At 45.0% G+C, this 16367-nt stretch overlaps 1 protein-coding gene across 1 annotated transcript in view; it reads left to right on the plus strand.

Moving 5' to 3' along the window:
* The first annotated feature begins 15751 nt into the window (after positions 1 to 15751).
* The window catches only part of LOC125486240 (amphiregulin-like), a 33584-nt gene continuing 32968 nt past the window's right edge, over positions 15752 to 16367 (plus strand). The window contains exons 1-2 of the mRNA XM_048612921.1: positions 15752 to 15772; positions 15916 to 16098. Of these exons, the coding sequence (XP_048468878.1) occupies positions 15752 to 15772; positions 15916 to 16098 (204 nt within the window). The remainder of the gene's footprint in view (positions 15773 to 15915; positions 16099 to 16367) is intronic.

Here is a 16367-nt window from a genome sequence, read left to right on the forward strand (position 1 = left end):
CTGAGGGAGCGCCGCACTGTCGGAGGGTCAGTGCTGAGGGAGCGCCGCACTGTCGGAGGGTGAGTGCTGAGGGAGCGCCGCACTGTCACAGGGTCAGTGCTGAGGGAGCGCCGCACTGGCAGACTGCCTTTTGTAAAAACTGTTTTTTTTTTCTCTCTATGTTGACAGTGGACTGTAAAGGGTAAAGAGGTGTTTTATAGGGCAAGGATTGTTGCACTGTTTAAGGTGAGTCACTGACAATCATTGCTGTTTACATAGCTGTTTGTTCAGGCAGAGAGGAATTTACTGCAAATAGGCTGGAGGCAGGAGGTATGTATGAGGGAGATCCAGCCAGCAACAAATAGCTGTTTGGTCTGTTAAGTGATGAGCAGTTGTCAATGATGATGGCCTTCTGCCTGCCAACATCTGAATGATTGGCTCCCAGGTAGCTTGTGGGTATGAATGTTATGGCCAGAAGCCTTCAGATCTCTGGAAGGGGAGATGGTGCTGCTGTGGCTGCAAAAAACATTACCTCAGTCAGAGTCTTTATACTTTGTGAACCAGTTGCTCTGTGCATTCTACAAGCCAATGAAAGTATTTAGAGAAGAGAAACTGAGGAGCAGCAAATCATGGCCAGCATGAAGGATGATCTGAATGAACCCTGCAGACTGGGACCATTCGCTGCACTGATGTAATGTGTTTGTGATTCCTTAGACTGTTTAATGCCACGTAGTTTGATGCTAATCAGGGTGCGGAGATGAACAAAGAAACTGTCATTACAAGGGTTCAAAATGTAATATGGAGAAAGTGTTGAATCATAGAATCCCTACAGTGTGGAAACAGGCCTTTTGGCCCAACAAGTCCACACTGAACCTTGGAGCATCCCACCCAGACCCATCCCCCTGTAACCCATCTAATCTACACACCCCTGAACATTACAGGCAATTTCGCATGGCTAATCCATCTAGCCTGCACATCTTTGGACTGTGGGAGGAAACCAGAGTACCCAGAGGAAACCCACACAGACATGGGGAGAACATGCAAACTCCACACAGACAGTCGCCCAAGGGTGGAATTGAACCTGGGTCCCTGGCACTGTGAGGCAGCAGTGCTAACGACTGAGTAACTGTTGCCTCTTAAAACTGGCAATGTACCTGTATCCAGGAACAATAGATGTAGCAGGAATTGAGAATGAAAATTGCAAGGACTGGCAATAATTTTTCAGTCTTCTCTAAAGTCGTTGAAGGTGCCAAAAGACCGGAGAATTGCAAACACTACAGCCTTGTTCAAGGAAGGTTATAAAGAAAAGCTCAGCAACTACACACCAGTCAGTTTAACTTCGGTGGTGGGGAAACTTCTAGAAACTGTAAGTTATGACAGAAATAGTCATCATTGGAAAACATTGGGTTGATTAGGGAGATTCAGCATAGTTAAGGGGAAATACCGTCCAACTGACTGTTTTGAAGAGATAACTGTAAGGCTTGATGAGGATAATATTGTTGATGTGGTGTACACAGACTTCCAGAAGGTTTTCCAAATAGTGCCCCACAACAGACTTTGGAGAAAAGTTACAGCTCCTGGAATAAAATGGGCAGCAGCAATGTGGAAACAAAACTGGCTGAGTGATAGCAAACAGTGAGTAATGGTCAATGGATAACAGTCAGGCTGGAGGGAGATTTGTAGTGGATTTCCCCAGTGATTCTGCATTAGGTCCCGTTTTAGAAATACAGTAATGATTTGGTTCTTGGTGTACAGCGGACAATTTTGGATAATATGAAACTTGGATGAATTGTTAACTATGAAGAGGACAGTGTAGAACTTCATAAGGATGTGAACGAGTTGTTGGAGTGAGCAGACAGGGGGCAGATGAGATTCAATGCAGAGAAGTGTGAGGGGATGCATTTTTGTGAAAAGAACATGGACAGATAATATAAAATAAGGGGTACAATTCTAAAAGTGGCTCAGGAGAAGAGGAACCTGAGTATATACGTATGTAAGTCATTAAAGATGGACAGAACAGGGAAGAGGTTTACAAGAATGAATCCTGAGATGTAACACTTTTGTTCTGAGGATCGATTGAAAAAATTGAGACTGTTTTCCATGGAGATAAGAGGTGATCTGAAAAGTGCCCCTACATGAGGGTCACAAAGCATTGGGAGAAACTGTTCCTGCTGGTGTAAATAACAAGAACAAGAGGGTACAGATATAAAACATTTGCAAAAACAGCGGATGTGATGTGAGAAAAATCATTTTCACTCAGTGAGTAGTTATGGTGTGGAACACCCTGCTGGAAATGTGGTGAAGGCAAGTTCAACTGAAACATTCAAGAAGGGCATTGGATGGTTATTTAAATACAAACAATGTTGAAGGGTTATGGGGCAATGGGACGCGATTGGTATGAAGTCACTATGCTTACTCAGAGAGCTGGTGCAAACACAACGGGCCAAATGGCCTCTTTCTGTTCTCTTAACACTTCTGAGATTCTGATGGTCCAAGACAATAATTGTATCAGACACAGCCTGATTTATTCAGAGGTAGGAATGGATGGAGTGCAACAACTGTTTAGCAGCTGATCATCCCCTTGTGAAGGTTATTGAAGGAAAACCCCAGCAGTTGCTCTGAAAGAAGATACATGAAATGGAAAGTGTGGGCTTTGTTTGTTTAAGGACCCCAGATCTTATCCTAGCAGAAATGCCAGACGTATGAAGTAGAGGGTGTGCCAGATCCTTTCCAGCAGATTTCAAGCATCCCTAGTATTTTATTCAGCAGTAAAATGGGACCAATGAGTTTGTAAAGACTCTTACCAATTTTCTGAATGGACTTTTCAAATTTTAAATCTAATGTTGATCTCTGTGCACCTTCTCTGCAGCTGTAACATTGTGTTCCTCAGTCTGTCCTCTTACCCTAATGCACTTTGTATGGTTTGATCTGCCTGTACTGCACGCAAAACAAAACTTTTCACCATACCAAGGTACATATGCCAATAATAAAGCAAATCAAATCAATAGCATATCAGGGAGACTTGACATGTGTGACACCTTGGCTTGTGATGGAGTAGCTGAAGACCTAGAGAGAACAACAAGCTTAGGCTCCATAGAGTCATACAGCACAGAAACAGACCCTTGAACATAATCCCAAACTAAACTTGCCTCACCTGCCTGCTCCTGGCCCATATTCCTCCAAACCTTTCCTATTCATGTACTTATCCAAATGTCCTTTAAAATTTGTAACTGTACCCACATCCACGACTTCCTCAGGAGGTTCATTCCACACGCGAACCACCCTCTGAGTAAAAAATTTGCCTCTTATGTCTTTTTTATGTCTCTCTGCACTCACCTTAAAAATGTGTCTCCTAGTCTTGAAATTCCCCACCTTAGGGAAAAGACAACTGCCATTAACTCTATGTATACCTGTCATCATTTTATAAACTTCTATCAGGTCGCCTCTCAACCTCCTACTCTCCAGTGAAAATAGTCCCAGCCAATCCAACTTTTCTTTATAACTCAAACTTTCCATACCCGGCAACATCCTGGTAAATCTCTTCTGAACCCTCTCCAGCTTGATAATATCCTTCCTATAACAGGGCGACCAGAACAGCACACAGTATTCCAGAAGAGGCCTCACCAACGTCCTTTACAACCTCAACATGACATCCCAACTCCTATACTCAAAGAACTGAGCAGTGAAGGCAATTGTGCCAAAAACCTTTTTAACAGCTTTGTCTTTAACGCAAACTTTGAAGAATTATTTACCTGCACCCCAGGTCTCTCTGTTCTACAAAGAAAGGTCCTGAAGCATTAACTCTGAGCCTCTTCTTTCGGACTCTGCCGGACCTCCATGGTTTCCTGAGCATATTCTGCTTTTGTTTTATGTTTTACTGGGAATTAAGAGACAAGGAACCCGGCTGCCAATGCTGGGTTCCTTTTGGTGGCACCGTTGAACTTTCTAGAATCACAGGATAATCTCATTCTGGACAGCAATTTACTGCAGATGCTGGAATCTGTACTGAAAATAACCAATGCTGGAGGTCACAGCGGGTCAGGCAGCTTCCATGGAGAGAGAGCAAGCTAATGTTTTGAGTCTAGATGTCTCTTGCCAACACAACACTGGAGACTACCCTCACAGCCAATCAGAACATGTGGTACTCCAACAGAGAAAACCCATCAGAAATATTCAACAAATTGTATTGTGGAAAGTGAAGTTCATTTAAAGGGCAGATTGACAGCATTTAAGGGGCCAGTGTTGTTTGCTTTTTTTGTTCACACATAGGACGCGAGTGTCACTGGTTGGGCCCAGCATTTATTACCCGTCCCTAGTTGCCCCCTTTGAGAAGGTGGGGGTGAGCTGCCTTCTTGAATCACTGCAGTCCATGTCTGTGGGTTGACCCACAATGCCCTTAGGGAGGGAATTCCAGGATTTTGACCTAGCGACAGTGAAGGAACGGTGATTGGCTTGGAGGGGAACTTGCAGGGAGTGGTGTTCCCATTATATCTGGTGCCCTTGCCCTTCTAGATGGAAGTGGCCTTGGATTTGGAAAGGTGCTGCCTGAGAAGCCTTGGTGAATTGAAGGACAAGTGAAGCTGTGAAGGGCTACAGAACAGGGGGATGAATACAATGGTCAATGGGACTGTGAGGAGGCTGTTGAAGGGGGCAAGCATGGAGACTGTTAGAGACCTCAGGCACACAACACTGATGTCAGCTCCATCGAGTGTGTACCTGGGGTTGGAGTGGATCCTGACGCACAGTGCTATTGTCTCCCTTTCACAGTGATGGGCCAGGAGCTACTGGATTAGGGAAAACCAGGAAAAAGGAGAAGGGAAGGCCTGTGTTTTTGTAGCCCCCACCTTTTCATCCCCCCCGCACCGCGGACATCTCAACATGCTTCCCTGTTGTAATGTAGGAAATACAGCAGCCACTTAGTACACTGCAAAGTGGGCAGTATCTAGGATGAACAATCAGCCGCTCCCAATGGGAGATCAGAACTCATGCTGCAGATTCCAATTAGGAGGAATGATCAGAGATGTTATGAAGATTGGTGGTGCAGTGAAGAGTGAGGATGGGAGCCTTAGACAACAGGATGACTATGGACAGGCTGGTCCAATGGGCTGAACAGTGGCAAATGGAATTTAACACTGGAAAATGGGAAGTGATGTACTTTGGGAGGATTAACAAGGCAAAGGAGTAAACATTGAATCTCTGCAGTTCTGGTCACCACACTATAGCAGGGATGTGATTGTACTAGAGAGGGTACGGAGCCGATTCAACAGGAGATTGAATCACCAGGATCACTTGAAGTGTCACAGCACACAAGGCTATGAGTCAAGTGCTGAACAATGGGACTAGAATAGATAGATACTTGATGATTGGAATAGGCATATTGGGCCGAAGGGTCTCTTTCCATGCTGTAAAATCTCTGACTCCTTCAGTCATGGCCTGCTTAACGAGCTGTACGTTGTGGCTGGTGGAAGGTCACTTTAATTTTCGATGTGCCTTATGCTGTCAAAATACAGTAAAGGAAACCTGGAACATGGAGCAGGCCTGAAAAAGAAATGACAATCAGAAGAGGAACAAAAAAGGATTTCCTTATGAGCCTGATTCTCTCATCATCGTAGATCATCATCATAGAATCCCTACAGTGTGGGAGCAGGCCCTTCGGCCCAACAAGTCCAGACTGCCCCTCAGAGCATCCCACCCAGACCCATCCCTCATAACCCACCTAATCTACACATCCCTGGACACTATGGATAATTTAGCACGGCCAATCCACCCTAACCTGCACATCTTTGCACGGTGGGAGGAAACCGGAGGAAACCCACGCAGACAGAGGGAGAGTGTGTAAACTCATCTCGATATTGGGAAGACCATTGTACCCGCCCACCCCCCCATTGTCCATTATTGAACAGACATATTCAGTAGAGCCCTGTATGTGAGCGTCAATAGGCCGTTGGGGTGGGTAGGTGGTGCTGATTCTGTGGGTGGATGCTCATCTGTTTGCATGGTTTTCTGGGCTCAGGTAAATGAAGGAGACTCAGGTTGTTTTCATTATTGACGTCTCTCGCTTGTTCCCAAAATTGCACCTTCTTTTTGTTGGTGTCCAATGATTGGAGTCCATGATAACTCTTGGGGAATGAACACTGTCATATCCAAATACCAGGAATGTCTGGTCACTGTGTTCTGACATTTACAGTTCATTTTCTAAATGGCTGAACTTGAAGTGAATTCAGCTCATAGTCTCCTTGTAATAAAAAGCAAGCACCATCCATCCCATGTTCACTGGAATCTAACATGTCAGAGGGTAGACAGAAAGAAGATTATTCCAGTTGGCTCTACAACTAAAGGGGCCATCAATAAAAGACATTGATAGATCCCATTGGGAAGTTAGGAGAAGTTATTTTACCCTGAGAGTGGGGAGAAGGAAGAACTCACTCCCAAAAGAAGTAGTGGAGGTACACGGTATCCTTGTGGATCAGAAGGAAGCTGCATTAGCACTTGAGGATGAAAGGAGTAGGATGTGATGATGGGGTGAGATGAAGAATTGAGGAGGGAGGATACTCGTGTGGAGGGTAAGCACCAGTATGGACCATTTGGGCTGAATGGTCTGTCTCTAACAGAAAGAGGAGCACAAATATAGGCCATTAGTCCCATTGATCCTCCTCTGCTGTTCAATAAGATTATGGTTGTTGGAGCAAATTACTGCAGGTGCTGGAATCTGTACTGAAAACAACAAATGCTGCAGATCACAGGGGGTCAGGCAGCATGCATGGAGAGAGAGCTAACGTTTCGAGTCCAGTGACTCAAATTATGGTTGTGCTGATGGAAACCTCATTTCCACTTCCTGCTGTGACTATGTCAATCAAATTTCAGTCTAACTCAGCCTCGGATACAGTCAGTGACCTCTGTGGAATAAAATTCCAAATATGATGACCTCCTGAGAAATCCCTTCGCGGTCTCGAATGGGAGAATTTTTAAACAATTCCTCTTTTTCCTAGACTCCTCCATGAGAGGAGAATCTACGCTGTCAAATCCCCTCAAAGTTCTAAACATTTCAATCAGATTCCCTCTCATTTCTCTAGATTCCAATGAGGGCAGGCCCAACAATTTGATGTAATACATGATTTTTTTCTATGGTTGTGAAAGGCAGAGAAACAGAAAGTCAAGCATCTCTGCAGCACTTTTCACAACCACTAGATGTCTCAAAGTGCTTTACAGTCCATTAAATGGGAAAGTCACCATATTCCTACCAGACTCTCTCTTTAGAGAGAGGCTACTGGTGGTGGTTTAACCTGAGGGTCACCATGCCTCAGGGCGAGGGGAGAGGTTGAAGAGGAGGGACCTTCACAGTAACCTCAGCCAGGGTGGGAATTGAGACCAGACTGTTAGCATCACTCTGTACTGCAAATCAGCCAACTGAGCTAGACCGTTACTGTCCATACAGTATGATAGAATGACAGGATGATCACTGTGACTCACGGCTGGAACCTCAATCACCTTGAAGGGTCATGGTTAACCTCTGGCAAATGGGTTGGTGGGTGGTGGAAATGAAGAGAGGAGAGATATTGAAGGAACGGAAATGATTTAATTAAAAAACAGAACACTAGGGTTCACACCTTGCACCAAACTTTCATGGTTTTGAGGTCACCTGTGTTTCTTGTGGCCTCTTGGATGGGTTCAATGGGGCTAAACATTTTTTAAAACGTCTTGCATCTTTAAAAAGTGTCTATTTCATGGCCTGAGAATGTCTGAGAGCTTGAGATCAATTAAGTACCTTTTTGAAGTGGAATCACTATAGTAATGTAGGAAATTTAGACCATACGAAACAGGAACAGGAAAAGGCCATTTGGCCCCTCCAGCCTGCTCTGCAATCCAATAGGTTCATGACTGATGCAACATTCCCCGTGACCACTTTCCTGCCCTTTACCCATTATCCTTGATTTCCTGACTGATCAAAAGTCTATCTCAGCCTTAAATATACACAAGGGCTCTGCCCCCACAGCTCTCTGTGGCAAGGAGTTCCAAAAACTCTCAACCCTCTGAGAGAAGAAATTCCTCCTCATCTCAGTCTTAAATTGGTGCCCTTTTATTCTGAGACTGTGCCCCCTGGTCCTAGAGTCTCCCATGAGGAGAAACACACTCTCAGCATTTACCCTGTCAAACCCCTTAAGAATCAGATATGTTAACCTGGCAGCTGATTTTGTGCAGAGCAAGATCCCACAAGTAACAATGTGGTAATGAATCAGCCAACCTTTTCTTGTGTTGATGGTGATTGAGGGATATGCATATTTGCCAAAGAACTTCCTGGCTCTTCTTCGAAATAATGCATGGGATCTTTTACAACCATGGGAGCTGGGTGGGAGCCTTGGATTAACATCTTATCTGGAAAACTGAACCTCTAATGCTTTTGTGTGTCCTCAGGCCTCCCTGGAGTGTCAGGGGGTTTTGTGCAACGCTTTCTGAAGTGGGTCATAGGCCTGATCTGTCAATATTCTCTCTCAGGAGTCACCTCTGAACCTCATCTAAACACCAAAGTAATCTTCCTCGGAACATTTGATCACACAGGACCAGATATTGAGGCAAACTGTGTAGATAGTGTTAGATCATTGCCTCCATCGAGTATGATCCCACAGGGAGATCGAGGTGATATCCTTTTATCTTGATTGCTTGGGAGTAAAGTTCTACACAAGAGAAAAATGAAATGAGGAGTTTGATCACTTCGCTTAATTGAATGTCATTTAATCAGGGAGAAGGCTCTCGATTGCCACTTGAACACCCAACCTTCTGAATCAGAGGCAGTAGCTGCTGAGTTATGGTTTACAGCAGGTTATCAGAAATCTAAGATTAATAAACTGGCAAGTGATCAGGTTGGGCAGGGGACACATTGTTGGTGAATTATCCCAAAAGGCAGTTAGGACTTGAAAGGATAACTAACATCATGTTATAAGGTCTGCCCATCAGGATATAAAGGGCTGTCCTGGGGAGGGGTGTATTTGTATGAGAGCTCTAAGGTTGTAGTAAATGCTATGTCTATGTAGCTAACTGTAATCTGAAGTCTCAGAAAAGACTACCATGAAACCCAGAAGGAATGTAACTACCTATTAAGCACTATGTAACGAACACATTCTGACATGTCTTCTGCTAAATACTTTGGCTGGCTATCCTCCCCCATTTGGTATCAGGAAGTTAAAGACCAAGTCCAATATGAAGGCACTGAATCTACCCAGAGGACCCCAGATGGCACAGACCAACATGACTACAACAAGTGCCAGAAATCACAGACAAATATTGGGTAACCTATGCAGTGAGGTGCCCACTGTTACAATGTTTATCTTGGACATCCAAAAATCACTTTATACACGATGCTTGTTTAAATCAGCTCTTTGGTTTGTACGACTGATGTATTTGGAATTAGTGTCAATGTCGATGGTGAAATCATATTTTGAACTGTTGATGTTTAATCTCCTCCAACCCTCTGAGGCAGCACTCCCCCAATTCTGCCCTTTTGTGCCCCCCCAACCCCACTTCAAGGACACCACTGCTGGTGGCCATACCTTCAGCTCACCCACCCACAATTCCCTCCCCGAACTGCTCCATCTGAATCGCCTCCTTTTTGAGACGCCCCTTAAAGCCTACCCTATAGTTGGGTTTTTTAAATCACCTGTTGTAGTGTCACCTCGTGTGTCTCAGAGATCAGTTTGGTTTTGACAGTGTTTCTGTGAATCACCTTGGGATATTGCGCTGTGTAAAATGTATGATATAAATCCGAGCTGTTGTAAGGAATGTACGAACCGCTGTGCTGAAGATAGCAGATCGAGGAATTTCAACCTGATAGCCGCTTTGGGCTGATCTTAGCAGAGCTGACACAGCTGGGGTAGAGTGAATTATTGATATAATTGAAATGCCAATTACTGGACAAATTGTCAAATCTAATGCCAAAGAAAATGAAGCATTTCTCCCACCTTCCTTTCTGCTTCAAAACTCAGGAATGTGGTGGAAAGTTATTTGCATGTAGGTACATGGTGGAAGGAAGGGAGCTGTTTGACCTCATCATTGTGGGCGTGATTCCTGTCCTCTGAGTGTCAAACCATATGATCTACGACCTCTGCACATGCCAGGAGACACCCCCATGGGCGTCTCACAAGTGCAGCCCTATTACCATGAGGTTTCACTTGGTGTCACTACTGTTCGTACCAGTACATTTTTAAAAAAAACATAGTCACAATTAAAGTTACAATCTTCGATGTGTCACCTCTCACTGAGGAGTGTGCACTGGAAAATCACGCCTTACTATTCCCAGACTCTCTCCACAGATTTGATCACATTCCCCAATTTATCTGTCAGATAGATCCAGGCTAGTAGAAATCAGGGATGGAGCTTCCATAGTTAACAAGAGTTACTGGTTATTACAAATACAGAGATGCTGACTACAGGTAAACAATCAAGAACTACTGACATCTAACTCTGCTAAAAAAGCTCTAACCCGCGCCCTCCTTATAAAACCGCACACATATACAGACAAAAAAAAATTTGGTGACATGGGGTGGAGGGCTGTAAAACTGGGGAAGGCAGTTGAATGGCCACACAGTTCTCTGAGGTGATCCTCTTTCTTGCCAGGATTTGCTGTTCTCCAGTCTGGTTTCTCCAGCTCCTTTTCACTCTTTCACAGGAGGCACAAGCAATTATTTACATTAAGGACCAAGTCCCTTAGTTACTGGTTAAAGGCCACAACTTACAGCGATGGCTGAAGAAAATAACCTGGCTTTCTTCTGGCTTTAGGTATTTTATCAAATATAAAAACCCATCATCTTCCCCTTACAGGACTCCAAAAGAGATAACACAGTGTGGAGCTGGAGGAACATAGCAGGCCAGGCAGCATTGGACGGAACACAGTGTGGAGCTGGAGGAACACAGCAGGCCAGGCAGCATCGGACGGAACACAGTGTGGAGCTGGAGGAACACAGCAGGCCAGGCAGCATCAGAGGGAACACAGTGTGGAGCTGGAGGAACACAGCAGGCCAGGCAGCATCAGAGATAACACAGTGTGGAGCTGGAGGAACACAGCAGGCCAGGCAGCATCAGAGAGAACACAGTGTGGAGCTGGATGAACACAGCAGGCCAGGCAGCATCAGAGGAGCAGGAAAGCTGACATTTTGGGTCGGGACCTTTCTTCAGAAATGGGGGAGGGGAAGGGGGCTCTGAAATAAATAGAGAGAGGTGGAGTGGGGTGGGGAAGGTAGGTGGGATGGTGATAGGTGAGTGCAGGTAGGGATTGGTGGGGATTGGTCAGTTGAGGTGGGAAGGGCGGATAGGTGGGAGAGAAGATGGACAGGTCAATGAGATGGGGATGAGAGGGGGTGCTGGTATTGGGATGAGGTCAGGGTGGGGAGATTGTGAAACTGGTAAAGTCCACATTGAGACCATTGGGCTGTAGGTTCCCGAGGCGGAATATGAAGTGCTGTTCCTCCAGTTTCCGGGTGGCGTCGTTGTGACGCTGGAGGAGGCCCAGGATGGACATGTCGCCCAGGGAGTGGGAGGGGGAGTTGAAGTGGTTCGCGACTGGAAAGTGTTGTCGTTTGTTGCAAACCAAGCGTAGGTGTTCCACAAAGCGGTGTCCGAGCCTCCGCTTGGTCTCCCCGACATAGAGGAGGCCTGAGTTCCCTGAACTAATTCCTCAGGATTTTAGAAAAAGCTGTTTTGATGATCGGGAATGAAGTTCCTTCTGTCGAGCATTGTTGGAGCATGTTGGAAATTCAGGAGGAAATGAGTTCTCCCTTCATCTACCACATTCCAGGGAAGGGATGGTGTTGCTCCTTGATCTTGTTGTAACTAGTCAATCAGGAATCATCTTGAAGGCTGCTTACTTCAGAGATAACAAACATCATCCACATCGCAAAGGGCAACGTCCTTTTAACACTCAGTGCCCAAGTTAAAAATGTATGACTTACATTTCTATAGCGCCTGCCATTATTTTATTGATGTCCCAAAGTGCTCACAGCAAATGAAGCATGTTTGAAGTGCAGTCACTGTCGCAATTTTGGAAATGCAGCAGCCAGTTTGTGCACAGGAAGATCCCAGAGGCAACAATGTGATAATGATTGGATGGTCTGTTTTAGTCATGTGGGTTGAGGGAAAAATATTGAAGCAAGGCAAAAGTCCCCATTTATGAGGCGAGATTGGTGTTTGGAAAGATGAGGGAGGATTTAGTTGAAATGTATAAAATTCTGAAGAGCCTTGACAAGGAGAAAAATACAGTCTTTTCAAACCGGGATTCACCCAAGTGAACCTTGTGGCTCAGAGCAGTTTCATGAGGATGATCCCTGGAACGGAGGGATGTCTTATGAACAAAGGCTAAACAGTTTGGGATTCTACTCCCTGGAGTTTAGAAGAATGAGAGATGATCCCATTGAAACATAAAGGATTCTTAATAACAGGGTAAATGCTGAGAGGATGTTTCCCTTCATGGGAGAGCCTATGACCAGAGGGTGTAGTCTCAGAATAAAGGGGCACCAATTTAAGATTGAGATGAGGAGGAATTTCTTCTCTCAGAGGGTTGTTAGTCTTTGGAACTTCTTGTCACAGAGAGCTGTGGGGGCAGAGTCCTTGTGTATATTTAAGGCTGAGATAGAGAGATTCTTGATCAGTTACAGGGAAAGGGCAGGAAAGTGGTTGTGAGGAATGTCAGATCAGCCATGATCCTATTAAATGGTGCAGCAGGCTTAAGGGGCTGAATGGCCTAATCCTGTTCCTGTTTCTTATGGTCTTAGGGCTGGGGAATCTGGAACGCAGATTCACAATCTCAGGACAAGAGGTTAAGCCATTGGACTTCAGATGCGGAGAACTTTATTCTCTCAAAATTTGGAATTCTCTACTTCAGAGAGCTGTGGATGGCCCATCCTGGAATATCTTCAAAGGGAAGTCCATGGGGTTTAGGTTAGGGGAGGTTTGAAGACAGTACAGGAAGGTGAAGTTCAAATAGATATCAGCCATGGTCTCCCTGAATGGTGTAGCAGGTTCGATAACCTGAAGGATTGACCCCAGCTCCAATTTCTTTATCGTCTGCTGTTAACAGAATGAGTGTTCACCAGAGAAAGCATCCTTTCTTTACAGTTGAAAGGCCATTTAAGATTTAAATATATATTTAATTAAAATACAAAGATTGCAAAACTTGCTGAGTGCTGTCTTTTCTCTGCATGAAACAACGTAAATCTGTGGACTGTGTGATTGATTGGCTAATCTCTCAACCCATCCTGCCAACTTCGACACTGTTTTCATGTATATCCCTAGATGCCTTGGCTCCTTTACCCCCACCTCCCACACTCCACATCCCCCCTGCCACCCCACCACTTTAGAACTGTGGCCTTTGTTCTGTCTTCTCTCCACCCACCCTTCCTATCAAATAAATCTCTTCATGCTTTTCTGCATTATAAGTCCTCTGCCACTAGCCCTCTGCATCCTCAAGAAACCTATGAGACCATAGGAAATAGGAGCAGGAGGAGGCCATTCAACGCCTCGAGCCTGCTCTGCCATTTGTTGCATTCGTGGCTAATCCAACATTCCTCGTGTCTACTTTCCTGCCTTTTCCCATTAGCCCCTTGGTTCTGCTACTGATGAAGACTGTATCTCAGCCTTAAATTTACATCAGGACTGTCCCCCCACAGACAAGCCTATTACAATCTACCTCTCAGGTCACAATTCTTCAAAGTGTCAGCCAGACTCTTCCAGCAGTACCTTGGGAAAGGGGGAGGGGGTGCGATGAGACCTGGGGGCCCTCGTACACGAGCTGCTGAAGATCAGCATTGCCGGTGCAGCAGGTGGTGAAGAAACCAAGTGATATGTTGGCCTTTGGAGCCAGAGGATTCAAGTCCAGGAGCAGGGATATGTTGCTGCAATTATACAGGGCCTTGGTGGGACCTCACCTGGTTTCTGTGTTTTGGTCTCCTTACCTGAGGAAGAATGTTCTGGCAATAGAAGGAGGGCAGCAAAGGTTTACCAGACTGATTCCTGGGCTGACACCCTGGGAGAGACTAGATTGGTTAGGATTATATTCACCGGAGTTCAGAAGGGGGATCTTATAGAAGAGTATAAAATTCTAATAGGACTAGGCATGATCAACACGGGAAGGATGTCCCTCCCCAATGTTTCAGATCTTTAATCTTTCTCTAGAACGTGAAAAAAGTTTCAGCTATAACTGCCTTTGAGAAATTCCAGGGAAGGGAGGGAAAGACCAGAGCACAGCAGAGATTAAATGATGAAAAGGGTGATGGTGCAAGGCAGTAAGGAGATGGTGATGGGACAGGTAAAGAACAGAAGGTTGGTCAAGAGGTAGTGTGACTGAGAATAGCAAAACCATTACTAACTGCTTCTTGAAAGTGGGGACGGAGATTATAATCTGAAATTGTTGAAGCCATGTGGTGTCTGGAAAGGGGTAAAGAGCTGAACCAGCAGATGAGGTGCTGTTCTTAAATCTTCATTGAACTTCATCAGGATGGTGCAGGAAGCTGAGAGCAGGGAGGTCAAAGGGTGAGTGGGATAGAGAATTAAAACAATACATGACTTAAATCCAGAATGTGGACTGATCGAGGTTGTGTTCCAATCTGCACCTGCACCCCCTAATTGGGAGGTGATTAATTGATTAATTGTTATCACATCTACTGAAATACAGTGAAAAATGTTGTTTTGCATGCTATACAGGCAGATCACACCATACAGAGTGCATAAGGGTAGCAGAACAGAGTGCAGTATACAGTTTTACAGTGGCAGAGAAGGTGCAGAGAGAGAGATCAGAATTAACATTTGAGAGGGCTGTTCAAAAGTCTGATAATAGCAGGGAAGAAGCTGTTCTTGAATCTATTTCTGCATACATTCTAACTTTTATATCTTCTGCCAGATGGAAGAGGGTGGAAGAGAGTGTGACCAGGGTGGGAGGGGTCTGTGATGATATTGGTTCCTTTCCCGAGGCAGTGGGAAGTGTAGATGGAGTCAGTGGGTTGGAGGTTGGTTTGTGTGATGGACTGGGCTGTGTTCACATCTCTCTGTAGTTTCTTGCGGTCAAGCTGTGATGCATTCAGATAGGAACCTTTTCTATGGCGCATCCATAAAAATTGGTGGGAGTTGTTGTGGACATGTTGAATTTCCTTAGTCTCCTGAGGATGTAGGGGTGTTGTTGTGCTTTCTTGATCGTTTTGTCGACGTGGATGGACCAGGACAGATAGTTGGTGGTCGTCATTCCCAGGATCTTGATGCTCTCGACCCTCTCCACCTCAGCCCCATTGATACAGACTGGGGTGTGCTCTCCACTCCAATTCCTGAAGCCTATGACTGGCTCCTTCATTTTACTGACATTGATGGAGAGATTGTTGTCTTTACGCTATGCCCCTAAGCACTCAATCACTTTCCTGTGTTCTGTTGCATCATTGTTTGAGATCCAATTTACAATGATGGTGTCATCAGCAAACTTGCAAATTGAGTTGGTGCAGAATTTGGTCACACAGTAGTGTTTATGGAGGGGGCTGAGTACACAGCCTTGCGGGCCACCAGTGTTGAGGATTATGGTGGAGGAAATGTTGTCCAGTATACTTACTGACTGTGGTCTGTGGGTCGGGAAGTCGAGGACCCAGTTACAGAGGGTGGAGCCGAGACCTAGGTCTCGGAGTTTAAAGATGAGTTTGTTTAGAATTATGGTGTTGAATGTAGTCAGTACGTAGGAACCTGATCTAGGTAACATTGTTATCTTAGATGTTCCAGGGATGAGTGTCGGGCCAGGGAGATGGCATCTGCCATGGACCTGTTGCACCAATGGGTAAGTTGCAAAGGATCTAAACAATCGGGGAGGCTGGAGTTGATGTGGGCCATGACTAACCTCTCAAAGCATTTCATAAAGATGGGAGTCACAGCCACTGGGCGGTAATCATTGAGACACTCTGCATGATTTTTCTTTGGCAGTGGATAATGGTGGCTTTCTCGAAGCAGTTTGGGGATTTAGGACGTAGTAAGGAGACATTAAAGATGTCTGCAAATACCCCCACCAACTGGTCTGCACAGGATCTGATGGTATCGTGGATGCTATCGAAAGAAGAAGCTTTGATCAAATCAGAACCTTTTCATCTCTGGTCACAAGTTCCACAAGTAGGAACCTGTATCACTGATTTCAAAGGAAATTGCTGAAAATTGAATATCAGATCCAGTTGTTTCAATGCCAACATCTAGTTTTGCAAGTTGCAACCATAAAGAGCAAATTGCTAAGGTTTCATAATGTTTTTGGAGTCAATATAATTGTTAAAAAGCTGATATTTCCTAACATTGAGATAGTATGAACTGTAGATGCTGGAGTCAGAGATGACAAGTGTGGAGCTGGAGGAACACAGCAGACCAGGCAGCATCAGAGGAGCAGCAAA

This window comes from Rhincodon typus, chromosome 1 (assembly GCF_021869965.1).
Source record: "Rhincodon typus isolate 14 chromosome 1, sRhiTyp1.1, whole genome shotgun sequence".
In the NCBI taxonomy this organism is placed as follows: Eukaryota; Metazoa; Chordata; class Chondrichthyes; order Orectolobiformes; family Rhincodontidae; genus Rhincodon; species Rhincodon typus.